The sequence below is a fragment of the Eleginops maclovinus genome, chromosome 22 (genome assembly GCF_036324505.1).
Source record: "Eleginops maclovinus isolate JMC-PN-2008 ecotype Puerto Natales chromosome 22, JC_Emac_rtc_rv5, whole genome shotgun sequence".
NCBI lineage: Eukaryota > Metazoa > Chordata > Actinopteri > Perciformes > Eleginopidae > Eleginops > Eleginops maclovinus.
In genome coordinates, this window is record NC_086370.1 from 20,787,940 (window position 1) to 20,808,919 (window position 20,980).

The 20,980-nt window shown below is 41.1% G+C and overlaps 1 protein-coding gene across 2 annotated transcripts in view; it reads right to left on the reverse strand.

Moving 5' to 3' along the window:
* The window catches only part of sptbn1 (spectrin, beta, non-erythrocytic 1), an 87,513-nt gene that overhangs the window by 49,236 nt on the left and 17,297 nt on the right, over window positions 1–20,980 (reverse strand). Inside the window, exon 2 of one of the 2 annotated variants that reach the window (XM_063874218.1) lies at window positions 8,297–8,624. In XM_063874218.1, coding sequence (XP_063730288.1) covers window positions 8,297–8,447 — 151 coding nt within the window. In that variant the 5' untranslated portion in view covers window positions 8,448–8,624. Of the gene's footprint in view, window positions 1–1,250; window positions 1,498–8,296; window positions 8,625–20,980 lie in introns of those variants that run through there. The other variant, XM_063874217.1, reaches the window with a different exon arrangement.

The window sequence follows — 20,980 nt, forward strand, 5'->3', positions numbered from 1 at the left end:
GTGCAGTTATTTCAGGGTAGCATGAATAGTATTTCCATACCTTTTCTTTGCTAAATGACCGCCAAACTTTCATGATTATGCTCTTAAAACTTCATTCATAAAGTTATATTCTGCAGGATTTAGCCGTACAGGACAAAGTTGGGATAATTGGCCTTTTGCAACTTCTCAAACATTTACTAGTGATTTTTAATAGGGCCACAGTATTTATTGTATAACATAAATAAATAAGAGTCTTTAAATGAGTTACTTAACAAAAAAAATGTCAGATAATTTCATAAATGCAGTCACAGAGATGGATCTTTATGCAAATTAAAGAGCAGAGTCTTATGATCATTGTCCAGAAATAAATAACTTCCTCATTTGTGAGATGTGTGGGGCGACACCCTGCCGAGTGATTATCAGCTGATTGAAGGAGAAGCAGACGGGCTGAAGGTCGCCCGGTCACAACTCTGTGAAAAAATGTGGGTGTGAGCGCAGACTGAGGGACCTTAATGTCGTCAGCGAGGCACTAAATACCCAGCAGCCCCGGCTCTCTGTGAGATTGAATGAATGGGACGCAGGGTGGGGTCTGATAAACTTTCTCTGTATTCCAGCCAGATAAAGTCAGACCGGCTGAGTCACAAAAGATTACAATGATAATTAACACACTGGAGCTAAAATACACTGAAGTTTGTCCACTTTTCCAACGTCTGTTATGGTTGCAATCAATAAACTGATAGTCAATCATCTTAGGAATAAATCAAACCAGATTTAAAGTTCATCCTTAAGTCTCAGACTTTGTGTCATCTGTGTGAAGCTGCTCTCCAGCTGCTACAACTTTGAAATGACTTTTAAAGCCAATAAATGTTTTCAGTTTTTGAATTTCAGGTATGCTTCAAAAAACACCTTTAAAAAGCTGCTGTTTCTCTTATCCCTCTACTCCTTTTCTACTCAGATTTGTAAAACTAATGTCACTTTTTTGAATGGCTACAATCTTTTAGGCAAGCAATTGTTTCATCCTTGGTCAACCACCTTTTTTTTTTTAGTAATCAAGTCATGTTTCTATCCTTTTTGTGACTTATTTCCTCAAGAGCACATCTCTGGTAAACTCAGGATTTCACAGAACTTAGGAATTCCAGTTTTTTCTATCTTCGTCCAACGCAGGGATATGTTGCAAGAACATTTCAGTGACCGTATCCCCCCAGGATGTCTCTCTTTCCTTGTTCCTTCCTGGGATATTTTTACAGATCTCCCTGGCCCCCCCGCCTTACCTTGCAGTTGTTTGAACCTGCCCTCCAGCTGGTTGTAGTTGAAGGCAGCGGTGGCGGAGAACCCGGGGCTGAGGCTGGGGCTCATACCCCGCACAGGGCTGGACGGGCCGGGGCCCCCCGACGAAGGGGACAAGGGGCCGGTGTAGTCCAAAGTAGGTGAAAGAGGGCCAGGGAGGCTGGTGGTGGGGCTTTGGAGCTCCATGATGACAGATTTAAAAGAGACGCGTCCACAGAGGCATCGAGGAGACGCTCAGCAGAGAAATGGAAGAGTTGAGTTCAATTTTCTTTAAGTGGGAGAGTTTGTGCTTTCCTGCAGCAGAGTGCAGCTCGAGTTTCAGCCGGAGTAAGAAGAGTCCAGGAGAGTTCCAGTTTTTCAAGGAGGAGACCTGAGTTTTAAATGCTTCTATTATCCAAAAGAAATGATTCCAGATCTGTAATCCCTTTCTATTCTCCTCTCCCAGGTCTGAGCGTTGGTGAGTGACAGAGGCTTTGAGTCCCTCTCTGTCTCCCAATGTTTCACCGGGGTGGAGGCAGAAACCGCTGAATCAGCAGGCGCACGGCGGAGGCAGCATCATGCTTCTGTTTCTCTCCATGCATCCATCTGTCAACGTCTCTACATATCACACCTTCCCCTCGTGCAGGAGTCCACCCATCCTCCGCTCACACACACATATATACACACACACAGACACACACGCGCCTGAAGAAGCAGCACAATGAGGGGGAGGTGGAGCAGGGGGGAGATGGAGGGAGGTGGAGAATGAAAGGTTTGTCCTCCTGCAGCAGCAGCGGCGTCTCTCCCGACACTGAGACACCTTCAGACGGAGGGAGAGTCCCGGGGGGGAGGGGCCACCAGAAGGGGCAGATACGCTACTCCAGAGGCCAATCACAGCCCTCGATTCTAGTGGTGATGTCATTTGCATATGGAACCGAGTGGGAGGGGAAAGACAAACAGAGGAACGCAGGGAGAGAGAGAGGAGGGTTTCTGCTCACAGAGAGAGTAAATAATATGTCCTGGTCAAAAGCTTTTTACTACAGATAAAACTGAGTCATTTTCTGTAAGGTTTTCCTTCTTAATCAATAACCAACCAAGACTAATAGTCCTGAATAGTCCACTAAGATTACTTGAGTCCATTAGTCATTTCTTTCTGAGTTTTTTTGAGCACATCTACATAAAATCTGGATTATTTTTTACTCAATTTCACAAATACATATCAACCAATATGGTCTTTACATTTAATAAAGCATCAAAATGATCAGTTTCCTTTACTGTGGGTTTATCTGAGTATTAATACATAAACTTACATGTAAACAAGCCTGCTTGAATCAAGGGACTCCTTTTAAATATTGCACATTACTAAAGAATTGGTTCAAGCTGTGCTGTTTTGATTTATTCAGTGTCTTTGACTCATTTTAAACTTTATACGTGAAAAATCCAACATTTTTGATAAAAACTCTTAAGTCAAAAGCTGTCTACCCCAGCTTGAGAAACAACAATAACTTCTAGACTCTTGAGTGAATGAAATAACAACAATAATTTGGATTAATAGACGACTTTCAAGAGGAAAAATGATTTTCCTTGGGCCTCGACAGACTGCAAAGACATCTCACAAAGTTCTGCTTCTTCGAGACAATAAAACTAATTAGAAGACTGCAGGGAGGATGTGTTGTCCAAAGGAAAAGGAAACTTGGTTGTGTGTGTGTGTGTGTGTGTGTGTGTGTGTGTGTGTTTGTGTGTGTGCGTGTCAGCTCATTGCTCACACACAGACGTCCAAACATCCTGAGGAGAATATCTGAGCTCTAATATTAGAGTGTGTTGTGGAGATGTTCTTCCTGTCTGAGCCCCGCCAGCACTTCCTGTTTGAGTCTGCTGTCCATCAACACAACACACACTTACACACTTACACACATCTTTAAACTTCCCAGGTTTGGGAAGAACTTGGAAGAGTGAGGGGAATACCGAGAGATGAGAGTGGACGGCATCAGCTTCACTTCCTGTGTAACACACTAGACACACAAGCAACAAAGGTGACAGGTCAGAGGTCACGTCTCAAAGACAATACATGGAAGAAATATCCGTGACCCTGAAATAACTGCACGAGAGAAAACACACAAAGGTATCAAAGGAAATGGAAGAGATATGAATTATTTGCTAGAGAACAAAACGGTCATTTGTCCAACGATCAAACGTTGTTTAAAAATCTTAGTTAAGCAAGAAATTATCTTTAAAACACTTTTCAAAATGAGGTTCAACTCCACATTCAGAATCATTACAAGCCTGTAGAGATGGAGATGATTTCCCCTCCAGGGTTTGAGAGGAAACACCTGCACTTTTCTCTTAAAGTCACGACTTTCACTTTCTAAATCACCACATCTTCACCTTCTGGTTAAAGGAGTGCCAAACCCACCCACCCTGTTTCCCTTTGACTCACCAAAGGAGTGTTCTGATGTAGATTGTTCACTGATAAAACCAGAGCAAAGGTCACACACACAACCAGAACACACACATCTGAGACCTCTCCTTTTTTTTTAATTACGTAATTTTAAAAAGGACAATTTAAGGGCTGAGAATTAAATCTAAATATGTTTTTCTGGCATCAAATGTGTGACTCAGGCTCATAATCTTGTTGTCTTTTCATGCATTAAATAGTGTTTTATGTACTTCAACTTTACTCTACCATCAACACTTAAAAAGGGAGTATTTGAGAAGCTTCCTCCTTGCAAGTACTTTCATAAAAGCTCAGTTTGCATGTAGGCTGAAGGCCAAAAAACATAGGAGTTTGTGTTTGCTTACACAAGATCAGAAACAAAAATAAACAAAGTGGAGGTTCATTTCTAACTCACTGTGCACCCACTCGCTTTCTACAGGGCTATAAATCATTTCCACTGGATGACACAACGTTACATTTGCTGAAAAAAAGGCCCACAGGTTGTGGTGCAGAGTTACATAAAAAGCCACCAAGAGAACCTTGAGGACAGAATATCTAATCGCAGCAAAAGTAATATTTTCACTTGAGAGAACTTGTCCTTGAGGTCACGCTGAGGTGACCAGCGGACATCCTGATTGGTTGAAAATGAAAAACACAAGCAGCTTCAAAACCGAGGTGAGAGGTCGGGGTCACGGTAAAGAGGCAGCAGACGAGAAGCATAGAAACATCAGGAGCTCTTTATGTTCTGTACATGACAACACGTTCTGTCCCTACCCCCACAAACCTCCACCCTCCACTGTCATCTGGCTTCCTCGTGGCTCGGGCCCTCAGGGTGGCCCCGACCAACGAACCAAACACACCATTCATGCAACCAAACCGCGGACAGGGTGCACGCCTCGGGGACTAAACGCTTCCTGAGACTACGCTCTCACTAAGAGAGGGTTTCTACTCACACTGGAGATTAAATTAGACCGAGACAAAAACAAATACTGGTGGCAAAGAGATACCGGACAAAATATATTACTTGAGGAGGAAAAGGAAGCCATAAAATACATTTTCTGTAGGGCGACCTGTTTAAAGTCGAATTGTCGGACAATTTAGTTTGAGTTGAAGATTTCTTTAGACAAGTATCCATTCTTTATAGATTTTGAATCCTTATTTACAATGAATCTATTAGCACTGCAAGATGTTTTGATGTCTTATTTTTGTACCGTTGCCCTGATTTTAAATGGGCCACGTACGTAAAAAGCTGCAGCTGAAACATATAACTCTCAATCTGTTTGATTATATTTCCTGCAGCTATTTAATGATGAGATGTTACATCATGCTGAGGTGCTAGTGGTGCGTTCAGGGTTCAAACTTGTGGCGCTGCAGTGGTGAATTTCACATCGACTCGTCGCCTCACCCTCCTGATCACACACACACACACGCACACACACACACGCACGCACACACACGCACACACACACAAGAGGTCAGATCAGCAAACAACAACAGCAGGGCAGCGGTGGCCATGTTGAAGGAGATACAGTCCGGTGATGAGAGACGTCTTCCTGCACGCTGTGAAAAATCACCGGCTAGTTCTTTACGGTTTTGACCCCTCAAACGATAGCTTATGGCCAACTGGGATGTAGTTTTTCCTTCCTTAACTTGTGTATTGTATATTGGTATGAGTATATTGTTACTATAATGTTTCAGCAAAGAGACTCAAGATGGGAAGGGTTGGCATTACTAATAATTCCGGCATTTTAACGTCACCTTCCCGATCAATGAATAAATCCAAACTGAAACCAAAAGAGGAAATAAGGACAGACAGAAGGAGAGACTTTACCCCCCATCCAACTGGACTGTGTTTGTGGAGTATTTTCCAGATACACTATTTATTTATTTCATTGTTTGATGTTTTTAGGACTAAGTTTAGGGTTGCTTAAAAAGCTTCTCTACTTTCACTTTCTCTGATGTGTTTTAAAACATTCACTGACGGAAAAAAAACCAACACACCAACATTCCCAGCATTCCTCCATCTGGCGCTCCGAACAGGAAGTGACACACATACATGGGTGTGTGTGTGTGTGTGTGTGTGTGTGTGTGTGTGTGTGTGTGTGTGTGTGTGTGTGTGTGTGTGTGTGTGTGTGTGTGTGTGTGTGTCTCTCTGTGGGGGACTTGGACTGTTTCTGGTTCCAATTATTGAGCGGCTGAGTGATTCTCACTTTAAAGCTCCAGTCCACATAACAAAAAAAGGCTCCTCTGCTTTATTACTGATACTTATTAACGTCTGATTTACTTTAAACCAACTGCAAATCAAAAGGGACTTAATAAACTGCCTTTAGCTCAGAGAAAAAACTAAACTTTTGAAATGTAAACCGCGTTTTCTCAACTAGAGCTTCAACAATTGTTAGAAAAAGAAATCTGTCCATTTATGATAACTGAAACAAATCCAAAATGAAGATGCAGGGAACATCTACCGTACGAGCTGCTGTCAGAGTGCATGAACACACACACACACACACACAAACACAAACACACACACACACACCTTCTGTCTCCTCTGCCTCACTGTAAGTAGATCAGTCTGCGTTGCCATGGTGACCGGCGGTTTTTGGTTTCCCAGGATATCATATGGAGGCGTAACACACTTCAACTGTGTACACACACACACCTCAAACTACCAGTAGCTTGTGCTTTAATCTGGTATTCAGCTCATTAACAGCAGAAACAAAGACGGTATGTCACACACACACACACACACACACACTCAGCTAACTCAATGTCATCGCCACATATCCTCCAGCCTGCTGAGCTCAGCACGGACAGGAAGAGGCTGCAAAGAGGAGGAAGAGAAGAAGAAAGACACACACACACCCACACACACACACACACACCCACACACACCCACACACACCCACACCCACACCCACACCCACACCCACACCCACACACACACACACACACACACACACACACACACACACACACACACACACACACACACACAGTATGGGAACAACAGAAAGAGAGCCTTCAAAAACGGTTTTGTAAAAGAAATTAAAAGGTTTGACATCGATCCTCTTTTTACAGAGTTTATGAAGTTCAGGTTTATTTACCAACTCCAGTATTTGTATGTTTTGTATCTGTTACATATTTTAAGTGTTGTTTCTTAAACGCAGCTACACAAGGTCTCTCTCTAACATAAAGGAGATATACTGAATAGAAAAGTTGTGCATTTTATAGATGATTTAAATCGATTGCGAGGGTTTTACGGCGAAGGTTTATTTAAAACAATCGCCACCAGGAAACACAAACTCCGCCTTCGTACATCTAAAAGTACACACACACCCCGTCAGCTTTCTCCTGCATATTTAACACTGGTGTGCATTATTTAGCGAAGTGGAACACCACTCAGAGTAAAAACAGCAGGCAGACAGAGGTAGAGTTACACACGCACACACACACACACACTTTAAATTAAGTAGAGTGAAATATCTAAAAAATGTTCGATGTGTTTTCTATCTTACGTCTGATTTAGAGCAAATGTCGTAACTTACGTGCTAATATTCAATAATCAATTAAAATAGTAATAATTGACATGTCAAGGTTCCCTCTGATCTTGTGATAACGTTTCTAAAATGAATCCTTTGTTCCAATTAAAGCACCAACAAAGAAGAGCTCCATTGATCTCCACACAGACTGTATAATCAAATAGATCTGATCTGATAAGCACTTTAAAAATCAAGTTGCTTTAAGCTCATGAATGCACTCATGTGTTTGATTTAATTATTGGATTAGATATGCTGTTATTGCTGTGAATGAACTGAAGTGAGTTCTTCTTCTGGTGTTTTTAATCAGCTACCTAACAGGTATTCAGGTATAACACCACCTCCCACTGGTGGAGGAGATCAATTACAAACAGTTGAATACACCAATGAGGCTGAATTGTGAAAAATAATTAGCCTATAAGAAAAAAGGAAGTTATGGAGAATTTAAGTTTGTTTTTCTTAGAGGTGAAAGCCAGCAGGCAGGTAGGTGGACCAGAAACAAAGACAGACTGTGATCAGAGTTATGATCTGGCTAACAGACGCAGATAAAAGTGTTTTATGTCTCCTCTGGTGTGAGACAGCGAAGTGTAAAAAGGCCCGGGCCTGGCGCTCGTTAATGAGCCTCGTTTGCCCTTGTTAACTCCTGATGAATAACAGGTGCGTGTCATTTTCTGTCCCACGCCAAGAAAAACTTGAGCTCGTCATCACAAAAGGATTCAAAACCAAGAGCAAAACTTCCTCTTCTATTCTCCTTCCTACAGCTGATTGTCTCAGTTAGTGTTCAAAGGGTTCATTGTTCTCTGTGTTTACACAAACTCTGTGAACCTACATCTTAGAAACCATGAAGACTGCCCCCTGCGGAGTACACACACACGCACACACACACACACACACACACACACACGCACACCGAAAGAAACAAGTTCACACAGACATCACAGAATGCATGCACGTCTGGTTTCTAAACTAATCGTGATGTAACCTCCAAACCAGACGTGGACTTCCTGGAACCGCAGTGTAAGTGAGATCTGAGCAGGTCTGAAACCCCATCACACATCCATCACGTGTGCTTGCATCCTACCTGCGAGGGCTTTGATGCGCGAGCGCTCGAACAGGCGCGCCGAGCTGTTCTCGTTGTCCCAGTCGTCAGCATCCCAGCGGTTGTTGACGGCCTCGCTGCTGAACTGCTGCTGGATCTCCATGTGCTCCAACTCCGCCGCCACCGACGTCATGATGACCTCGCTGCGACTCCACCCCCGCCCACGCTGATGATGATGATGACTCTGCCTCCGAGTCCTTCCACCTGCCACCTGCTGCCTTCAGGGACGGGACCCTCACACACGGCCTCACACACACACAAACTCTCTCAGACCGGCTCTGAGTGGCAGGCCGAGACACTCTTCCAAAAGCTGCAGAGAGAAAACACAAAGAGGGGCAGGGTTAGTGGAAGGGCCACCAAATAGCTTTATACACGGTGTAAATTATGACAGCAGATTAAGGTTGTGCCTCTAAAAGTTAAAATAAAAATACAGGGTCAGGTGAGGGGTACAATTCAGGAGAAAAAGGTTCCAAGATTTAATTTGTAAATATAACTTAAAGCGTAAATATTTTCTAGGATAAAAGAGCTTCAATTATGAGAATAATAAGAAATATATTCCCAAAAAATTGTCAGAAATTCTAGGGAATTTATCACAAATGTAAGGAGAGAGAAATTGGCTTCAGGGAAGAGACAGTATAAAAAAAAAACTGCTTTGTATTTGGAAAGACAACTGCTGCGGCAATGAACAGTAAAGACTGGGACTATAAACTCTACAAATAAGATAAACCAACTAAAAACAAAAATACTGAGACAAAGATCAATTATAAAGAGATGTAGAAAGTCAAATATATCTGGTTTCCTTTATTGACGGTCAACATTATATGATGGCAAATGGAGATTCTATAGACAATAAACATTATTGAATGAAATGTCGTTAAAATCTATTAAACTAAATGAATTATAATGTGCTGTATGTAAGCATTAGGCTCTTAACCCCAGAACTTTACTCTGTTAAAGATTAAACTTGAGGAAAGTGTCAGAGCAAGTCTGCGCGGCTGTGAGGGTCATGTGACCGTCACTCTGCTCTGTGATTGGCTGCAGCCTGCCTCTTGAGCTGCAGTCAGTTTATCTGTAAACTGAGAGGCTGCTGCCCTCCTCTGCTCACAACACGATACTACATCACACACACACACACACACACCCCTAATTTTGTCAATTTTGTCCATAGATTTCTCCCAAATTCAACAAAAGTAAGCAATTAAAGCCTAATTTACATATTTAAACAAAAGATTTGATAAACTAGGGAAGTTAAATGGTGCTATTTATTAGTAAAATATTTAACCCTAATCACCTGTAGAGCTTATCTATTAGTAGGGTAATTAAAATATTAAAAAAGGCAAGAACCAGTCGAGTGTTTTATGATCCTGTTTACAAAATGATGCACCATCAGAGTCCAAAGATCATTCATAGTGCTTACAAATTCATGAATATTGTACGCTCATTAAATGAGTTAATGAGAGGGTGATGTATAATTACACACACTGTGCTAAATGATGCAGGGACAGCAGGTGATGGAAACAGGTAAGATGATTTACTGATACCTCGTTGACATGCAGGCACTTAAAAAATGCTGCAGCAAGAAAGAAAAGGTACGACACTCAATGAAAAGACAGATGAGAAACGCCTAAACCAAACCAAACCTGTATTAATTATAGATCTGTTAAACTGTTGTTATATTCTGAGGTTTTGTGTCAGAGTTGCTGTCAGTGAAACGCGTGACTCACTCTCTATCGATTGCTGTTCAAAATGCATGCGGTGCGTTCGCTGTCACTGTGAAAGTCAGAACAAACAGAGCATCAGCGAGTCAGCAGCACGACTCAGCACCAAGAGTCAGTTCTGATCCTGCAGTCAGCGAGCAGCGCCATGACTGAGCAGAAAACACAGCGCTCACATCTCAGCCTCAACACCATCTTATTCGTTGTCCTCCACATATCAGTGGAAGTCTTAAAAACTAATCCATGGAGGAACAAGAGGAGGTGTGGAAAGTAATATCTAATGAAAATATTTCTGCAGAGGAAAGGAGCTGCAGAGCCCAGAAGATGCATGATACACACTTATGAGATCATGTGTATGTGTGAGTGCTTTTTCTTTTCTGCCACCCACTTGCAGCTGAACAACCAGTCAGGCTGGAGCTGCTTGTGTTGCTAAGCTAAAAATACGCTTCTACTGGGACGCTGGCAGTGTGTGTGTGTGTGTGTGTGTGTGTGTGCGTGTGTGTGTGTGTGTGTGTGTGTGTGTGTGTGTGTTGCCTGAGTGACGCTGACACAATGTGCACTCATTCAGAAGCAATTAAGCACACAGACACACACCAGCCATGGAGTCATGACAACACACTGACACACTCACGCACGTGCACACACAGAGGTTTTAGAAAGTGTGTCATGTCAGGACGGCGAGCTGAGCAACTTTCTTTTTGACATTGTTTCATGAGAGGCTTTTTTTTGGATATAAATATGAGAACAGAGAGAATAAAGGTTTCCAGACACACGTGTGACATCTTCGAACTGGAGGGATTTTGTCAGTAGTCTACAAAATAAAACACAAATGTTCAATTCACTCCATATCATTTGGGAAAGTGGGGCATGATGGGGGGAGACGTGTTTTAGAAACAAGTTTTTTTCTCAACTATGCCGGAGGGAAGGCTTTCAGGCTCAGACTTCTAAAAACCCCTCCATTTAATATTGATTGAGCTTTAAACAAACCATCGCTGATTGCTTTCGGTCGGCTGATTAGCTGCAGCACGTAAAGTCTGCACAGGCAGATGCAGGAGACTGAGGAAGTGAGAGGCAAAACTCGACCTGAAAAACTATCGTCATGCAGAGGAAGGACGAAGAGCCTGCAGAGAAACAAGACCGGAGGAGAGGAGACTTCAAGAGGAGACAGTCTATGTGTGTTACAATCACCCAGGTGTTTTGAATATTTAACACTCTAAAGCTGAAACCATTTGTGTTAACTCATCTATAAAGATCAAAAAAGATCAATCGATTTTTACAATTTATTCACAATTTTAATACATTTTTCAAAAACAAAAAAGTGGATTTTCTGCTTTTCTTTCTCACTAAAGAAAGTCATATTTAATATCGTTTAGATTTGGACTGTATTTACATGTGATACTTTAAAGCTGAAATGATAAGTGAGTCATTTATATTTAGAAAATGAATTTATTCTAATTATCATTTTGATCAATAAAAAAGAAAAGGGAGGATTTGCTGTTTTCTTTGTCTTTTTTTAACGCAAACTGAAAATTGTATTGAACATATTTCTGAAATGTTTTTGCATGAATGATTATCCGGGGAAAGTGATTTATGACATGATAATGAACATAATCCTATCCTCCTTATAATACTTTATAACTTGCAGGGAAATCTACACGTCTAACTTTAAAAAACAGAGTTCATGTTTCAGTTTCATTTTCTCCGAGCATCTTTCAGCCTCTCATGAAGCTGTTCTCTCCCTCGCCCACGTCCTCCTCCCACCTCTCTCACCCCTCAGCATCCTGCAGTACATCAGCTCTTATGAACGCTCTGTGCTGCATTCAGGATCACTTCACTTCCCGGTCTCTGAATTTAAGAAAAATGGTCAGAGATGACAAAAAAAAACTCTTCAGGTTCCCCCAGCAGAAATGGCTGCAGTGCAAACTCTCTCTCACATATTTAATTATTATCTGCAGTGAACTACGTCGCATCTATTCTCTCTTTACTGCCCCCTTCGAGTTCACAGTGAAAGACGGACATTATCGAGTCAAAACCACACATCTCCATGGTGACCGCTGTCCCAGCATGCATTGTGTGGGCACCCACTCGTCAGGCTGCAGACAGCCGCACAAAGACCCCCGGCTGGAGGAGAAACTTCACTGACAGCAAGGAGAGTTTCAGAGACGGTTTACGCTACAGAAAACTGAGGGATGAACACTGAAGCTCAGGACCAGAGAGGAAGAACATTCTCCACTAAATAGATTCTCTTTACTAGAAATAAATCCTGTGTTTCTGGTTTATTATGAGTCTTAAAACAACAGATATGAAGCCCAACTGTCAGCCTGCAGATGCATCAGCTGCCCTGCTGGTTCTTCTTAATGCTCAAGATTAGCTTGATTGATGCTAATGTAAAAAAGGTATATTTTTGTGAATGTGATTATGTTAAACTGCCTTATATTTACACAATATGCAAGTGTGCTCAGTTCTGCCTTTCTGCTGCTTTAAGTATAATAGCTTTTAGAAACTAGATATAACAAAAAGTTAAAGGAAATCATTTGCTTAACTATTTAATTTAACAAAATAACAATAAATAATAATTAAAAAATCCCTTTTTTCGCTCAAGAGATAATAAACAAATCTGCTTTAGGTTGATGTTACCGCATTTTAATTTCACTGATGATTTAAATATGCTGTTAACCCTGTTCTGTAAACCCTATCAAAGGACATTCATGCTGTTGTTAGTTTTATATCTCTATGTAACGCTGATGATGCAGGATGATCCTCCAATGGATGTGTGAGCAGTCCGTGTGACTTCATGAAACAAGCCAGAAATTAGAAAGGCAACAATTAAACCAACGACAGCTGAGAAAGAGACCAACACTGTGAATTTCCAAAGTAACTTCTGCCATCAGATAAGAGTATTGGAGTAAGAGTCAGACGCTCTCCAGAAATAAAGACGTGCATGAGGCTCTGCAGCAGAACCGTCGCCCGTACAGTTGGGAAACAGACGGCTCTGAGCCTTCGTGCGTCTTTTACTCTCCGTATTTTTAGCAATTCCGCACAGTATTTCAATTCAAGTATCAATTGTTCACCATGGCAACCGAGTCCCGAGCAGCGTTTAAACTCCCACGCAGGACCAGCCGCCTGCACACACACCACATTCTGCTTAACACATACACATATACACACACCTACACACTACAAAAGCTGTTGTGTTCACTAGCAGCACTTAATAAAAATAATAATGTGTGTTTCTCAAGTGTCACAGTTTCAGGAACCGAGCCTCTGAAGGCTTAACAGGTTTAATATTTATCAAGTCACTGTCACAGCAAGATGGTAGCTCTTACTGTGCAGTTATTCCGTGAATATATCTGTAAATAAAGTCAGATTTTAACATTTTACTGTCTTCAGAGGGGGAGTGCTTGCCAGTAAAGTTCCATCTATATACGACACACTACCTGCCTGTAACAGGTGGGAAAACATTATCAGCATGAGCCCAAATGTATCTCAAATATTTTTCTTTTTCACGGGTGGCCTCGGCTTCTTCCCCTGAATTATCAGGCTGCTCGGTGACTTTAAAGACATAAAAAAGGCAACAGAAAGAGTCCCTGTGGCGTAGAGACATCACTATGCAAGAGGCTAAGGGCAATCACAACAGGGCCGGCCAGCTAACCAATCAGAGCAGACTGGGCTCTGGTTTCAGACAGAGGGTGAAAAGAGATGCTGCAGCACAGGCAGTATGAGAAACATAAAGAGCTTTTTGAACATTAAAGCATGGAGACATGTCCCAGGAGAGACAGAGAGTACTAATATGAACCTGAAGATGAGCAGAATAGAGCTCCTTTAAGTCAATATAGTCAGATATTAGTGTACTTCTTCCAACCTATACTCACTGTCAGACTCACACAGGATTTCTGGGTCACACAGAGCTTAAAATGAAAGCTCTCCACCTCCTCCTCCTCCTCCTCTCTCTAAACAATTCATATTCTTAATACACTACAAGGATTTGGCAGACTCTTTTTTCCAAAGTGATTCACAGCCTCAGTGTTCAAGGACATGAAATACTTGAGTCTCCTCATACTAGGATCAGATTACAACCTTCAAAGTAAAGTCAACCTTCACTGAAGAGTTCCTTAAAGAAAACACACACACACACACACACACACACACACACACACACACACACACACACACACACACACACACACACACACACACACAGGTGTACATGTATATTTAGGCCATGTGAAGACGAGGAAGTGATCCATCACCCTTCTCTCGGCAGCGTTATGTAGGCCACTCAGAGCCATGTAGGGCAGCAGCCGTTATCTGACCCGTTACCCTCAAACTCCGACTGCATCAAACACACAGCGGATCAACGTCTGAACCATGGAGATCAAAACTCCGGCGTTTAAGTCTCAGCACAAGAGAGGAGGGGAACGGAAAGATACCACAACTAATGCTGGATTAACAACTCACATTTTCAGATTTGTATCATACAACGAGTATTTTGTGTTCCTTCAGAGGACGGGTTGTGCGTGTCCTCATTATTATACATCCATTTAATGAAATTACACCCATAGAGAGCAGGGGGTGGTATATGAGGATGTGACCCTGAATAAGTAAACAACAATGAGAAAAACAAGAAAATAATCCAGGATAATGCCTTAACTGCTTTTACAATTGTGATCTCCAAAACAGTAACCTCGTTAGAGGGGCCATTTTTAGTTAAAGCAGCAACATGTGTGCATTACCTCTAATGTCCAGCAGGGGGCGACTCCTCTGATTGATTGTATAGAAGTCTATGAGAAAAAGAGCTGACTTCATTTAATACCTCGGAAAACATTTTCCATATGAGTTTATGGTCTCAATCTTTAGTTTTAAGAGTTCTTTAATATAGCATGATGATAATTTGGTAAATTACTGTCTCATTAAAGGGTAGAATAGACGATAAAGGAGGGTATGCTTTAGGGCGGGGCTACCTTGTCATAGACAGGTTGCTGGCAAGGCTTTTAAAGTTATGCATTTTTAAGTTGAATTGTAACATTTCAGTAGCCAAACTCATGTGACCCCTACAAAAGAATAGTCTATGATAATACCATTGTTGATAGTGTTGCAGCTCAGACCGTGTATTAAATTGAGCCAAGGTTAAGAGGAAAGCATTTAGTTTTAAATAGCGTAATTGAAAACTAAAAACTGTAACTGAAACAAAAAACCAAGCATGGTCTTTTCATTTTTTGTAAACGTTATACTGAATAAAAAAAGTCAGATCTTAAACACCGTCTTTCTCTCTGTTGGGGTTGCATTTAATAATGTGTCCCTCTATTAAAATAACTGGCCCCATCACACGGCCACCCGAGTAAATATGTTTAAAATTGGCACAAAAAAAGGCCTCAAAACGGCACTCCACAGACCTGGGGACTATGTTCATTTATCTTTATTGAGTTTATGATTTGGATTTGTTGATGTTGAAGTAACCCTCTATGAAAACATGGTGTCAGTCAGCTCTCCCAACATGTTTTTCCTGGCTCCTGACACGTGTAAAACAGCATATCAAACATCCCTAAAAGTCTCTTCAGAAACCAGCAGCTGGCTCCGACCCAGACCACCAATAAGCCCGGCGCCAGAAGAGATAAAACTACACACAAACATCCGCTCCAACAACTATCTTTTTAATTATGTCATTTATCTTTTGGAGGGTGTGCCCACGTCTGAGCCAATCAGATCGACCCATTGTCATCGACAAGTACCAGTGATGCTAGCCGCGTTAGCCACAGGGACATAGGGTAACAATGTGTTAGCACAAATTATAGCACGGTGACATCAACCACTAATTATAATGTCCCACAGTTTGTCATGTCATCGAGTTTCAGACTCAAACACGAGCTCGGAGGCACATCAGCAGACCTCTTTTGATATCAGTTCACATGTTCATTTAAAGACCTTTTAGCCTCTCTGACCAACAGATTATTTTTGCAGCAGGAGCCACAGCTTTCTGTCTCTCTTCCTGTCGAATCCTCTGACAGCGTTTGTTAAAATGACAGAGTACAGACGTGTGATTATCCCCCTGCGTCAGCTTTGTAATGAGAAAGGCAAAGTGACACATGAATATGTGCACCAATCACAAAGAGACAAAACAATCAGCACTCTTCCTGTGTAATTACAGCAGGTTTAGAGTCTAACACACTGCTCTCTGCTTCCTGCTCGAGCAGAAAGCATCAGAAGACATTCAAGTCTGACTTAAAGCACTTTTTGTTAAAGTTATCGAGGATAATGCTCGGCTGATTCCCTCTAAAAGCAAATATCAAATAAGTGCACGGATATAAAATATACCCTCCAGACAGATGCAAAGGTCTGCAGGACTGTCGGCGTCACTGCTCACTTTAATTAGGTTATTTGAGAAGGTTAACTGCTAATGCATTTAGTGTAGCCATGGTTACACTGATAAATCAATTGTCCAATGGATGAAAGACACACACATACATACACACAGACATGCACAGCCCTGCAAATCATTTCTTTTGTTCATGTGTGAAGACCAATTCCTAAGATACATGATTTTCCCTTCATGTTCTCATTCAGTGAAATGCCGTTAAAAAGTTTCCAAATCAAAGTAAAAACTGATGTCATCGTTTTAACTCTTCATCCAACACGCAGAGGATGCTAAACCTCCCTAAAATGATCCCTCTTTTCCTATTAAGTAGTTTGGGGAATGTTTGCTCTATACATTTTCATGAAATAGTGTAAAACGTCTACGACAATGCTTCACATTTCTCCATTTACTCGTCCAAAGATGTTCACTTAAATACGAAGTAAAACAAAGAAAAGCAATATACCTACTCAACACCTACTTTATGTTATGTATTTTATCCTTGCATGTATTTTCTATGCAATGCCCATTGTGGTGTATGAAACTATCTATAAACTTTACTTTATACAATAAAAACAAAGTAGAATTAGACATTTGAGAGACTGAACATTTTGATTTCGGCCATAAAAAACGACAACAGTGGAGGATTCATTTTCAGTTGCTTGAATTATTAATCGTTCTGATTACTTTAGTTTTAATTATATAACTGTCTAACTTGTGAAATGGAATAAAATACTGTCATATATAAGAAGCAAAAGTAGCCCGAGTCTTAGGTCCAATAAAAACATGACGGACTCAGCTGCAGATTTTCACTACAGACTATTTCTTGCATCACGTGTAAACATTTAGACTATCTTTAAACAGAAGCAGATGTGTTCAATGAGATTATTTTGTATGTTTTTCAGATCAGTGTGCAGCCTCAGCAGACTGTGTGTGTGTGGGTTCTGTCCTCCATCAGAGGACAAACAGTGAAGCAGAAACTCGACCCACAGCTGCCTCATCACATCAGACACAATGAAGCACGCCCGCAGCACAAATCAATCACAGGGGTCGATACCGACACACAAAATAAAAGTCTGTCCCAAAATCTGATCTCTCAACCTACCAAAATAAAAGCTTCTCTAAAATCTGATCCCTCCACCTACCAAAATAAAAGCTTCTCTAAAATCTGATCCCTCCACCTACCAAAATAAAAGCTTCTCCAAAATCTGATCTCTCAACCTACCAAAATAAAAGCTTCTCCAAAATCTGATCTCTCCACCTAACAAAATAAAAGCTTCTGAAAAATCTGATCCCTCCACCTACCAAAATAAAAGCTTCTCCAAAATCTGATCTCTCCACCTACCAAAATAAAAGCTTCTCCAAAATCTGATCTCTCAACCTACCAAAATAAAAGCTTCTCCAAAATCTGATCTCTCAACCTACCAAAATAAAAGCTTCTCTAAAATCTGATCCCTCCACCTACCAAGATAAAAGCTTCTCTTAAATCTGATCTCTCGACCTACCAAAATAAAAGCTTCTCTTAAATCTGATCTCTCGACCTACCAAAATAAAAGCTTCTCCAAAATCTGATCTCTCCACCTAACAAAATAAAAGCTTCTGAAAAATCTGATCTCTCGACCTACCAAAATAAAAGCTTCTCCTGAAGAGTGATGAGGCAGTTTACTGACATTGCTGTTGCTGAAGACTAAAAATATCTATTAAATATATTACTTTTAGGTGAGTTACATGTTATTTGATATAAAGCTGCACTGACTGAAGACTTTAATGCATTTAATCATTGACCTTTGGCGATTTAAAGTGAGAAAAAGTGCTTATTTATCTCATAAACAAGTGATTTCCTGTTCTCTCACTGTAATGGAATGATGCTCTATAATGTTGCTGAAAATGTGTGTTGATGTCTCCACTTTTTTGCTCATATTGCAAAATATTAACCATAGAGAAGTGTGACTACAGCTCCCTGTAACTCACCACTGACATCAAATGTTTGTAAACGTCACTATTAATTAAACATCTCAAATTGTAAATGTTTTAGTTGTACAAAGAAAAAAGGTACAAGTGTGACATGATTTGTTAAGGGATTTGATAACTGCCCAACCAGATCACTATGCCAAAAAAGAAATGGGATATTCCTCCAAAAATGTAGTTTATATGCTGAAGATTTCAATGGTTTTATTCTCAAAAGTCGGAGATTGAATTTATGAGATTGAACTTCATCCAAAAGCAAAATACTGAGCATGCAAAAAAGTTAAATCTCTCCCTCAGATTATGGACTGAAGCTAGGAATGAAAGGCTCTGCAGGTTACTCTCAGAAATACACAAGCTCACACACACACACACACACAGATCTAAGTGTATCCAGGATTTGGATGAGCTAAAACCATTCAGTCAGTTTCCGGGGCCTCTCTGCTCCATCATGTGCGAGAATCTCACACACACACACACACACACACACACACACACACACACACACACACACACACACACACACACACACACACACACACACACACACACACACACACACACACACACACACACACACACACACACACACACACACACACACACACACACACACACACACACACACACACACACACACACACACACACACACACACACACACACACACACACACGACAAAAGGGCGAGGGAATAAAGGGCTGAAAGCAGAGGAATGCGTCAGCAGTCGGAGGGGATGAGATCACACTCACAGAGCGAGAGAGGGCGAGCCAGCACATATGTGAATGTTGCAGATAAAGAGAGAGAGAGGAGGAAAAACTGAGACTGTTTCCATCTGGTATTAACATATGAGGTGTAACTGGATATCTTCCATCAAACTCCATGTGATCCAGGCAGTGTGGATTGTTAAAACGCCCTCACTAATATCCAGCAGTTAGTTTACAGTCTTAATGATCTATAAAACTTCATGTCATCTGTAGAGTTCGAACACATTGTTAAACTAGAAAGACTCTCATTTCCATCCAAAAGTTGAACCAAATAGTGTGCAACATTTAAGTTATGAAAGTAGATGTAATGTGCCGTGATTCTGCAATAATATCCTAGTCTCCAGTGAAGCAGAGCGAGGGAAAGCAAAGTGAAGCTGAAGCTCTCCTCACGGCTCGCTATCAATAAGTCATGTGGTCACATTTACTCAGTCAGGCGAGACGACTTCTGCAGATTCGCCTGAGACAAAGAGAGCAGAGAGCAGGAGTACTGACGGCTAAATACAACTAATGATGATATTAGGAAGTATTTATTATAATAGATAAGTGGCAATCAAGGTACATTAAGATGAGAACACTTATCCCCCCCACCCAAAAAATATTAGTTTTTGAGGGATGTAAATTTAAGTCCCATTAAAACCTTCAAATGTTCTGTTTATTACACTAAACTTTGCTATAACCTATAAGGAAGGGATTTTTAACTAAACTAAGCTAGTGTTTGCACAGTTAGACATCTATGCAAAAAATAAATAAAAAGGAACATTAATAAATGAATCATTTAAGTTTTATTAAGTAATGGAGCAATACGTTTCCAATGTTCTGCTTTTAATATCGAATAAACACTGAAAATGTTGGCTTTCAGATTAATCTTTGGGAATAAGAGATCACTCCCTATATTTACAACTTTAGACACTTTTTTGGTTAAATGGCAAGTACAAATATCTTAAACCACAGCCCTGCTTTGATCTGTAATATTTCATATTTTATTAAAGAGGAAATGCACTTTAATAAAAGTCTATGGTTCTGTGACAATGAAATGTAAATACTGTACTAACAGTGCAGACTGCAGCGGATCACACAGAGCTGTTCCCTGTTGTTCAGTGTGTGTGTGTGTGTGTGTGTGTGTGTGTGTGTGTGTGTGTGTGTGTGTGTGTGTGTGTGTGTGTGTGTGTGTGTGTGTGTGTGTGTGTGTGTCTATATTTTATAACTTTAACATGAATTATTCATCTGTCCGTGTTAGTGTGTTCATGCGTGTGTGTGATGACAGGCGTGTGCTGCATGTTGTTCTCACACAAATACACACACTTCCTGAACCCTTTATTAAGACTACTGTTGAGGCCTTAACTGTCCCACACACACACACACACACACACACACAGGTAATAAACATGCCATGATGTAGTTACAGCTCAGGAGGCACTTAGCAGCCATGAACCCACACACACACCCCCACCCACACACACACACAAACACTATTCTTAACGTGCAGCAGCCACACCATATATCACTTATTAATGAGGGTCCTGAGTGCAGAATGTGTGTGTTTGTGTGTGTGTGTGTGTGTGTCCTCCATCAGTAACAGTTGAGGACACTTGCTATCCTTTGTTCGATCAGGAAATAGAGATGTCATAGAGTTACATCAGCTTTTAGCCGCCCTTAAAGTCCTCCCGTCTCATCACTCACTCACTCACACACACACACATAAAGAGGTGGTGAAGCAGAGCAGGTCTCTAGCTGACAGAAGGGTGTGCAGTAACAGAACAGACCGACAGAGGAGGGATTGAGGATGGAAATGAAGCGGGATACAAGACAGAGTAAAGATTGTGTAACGACAGCTTACATCCCACTGTTTGCTACCTGCTGCACCAGATTT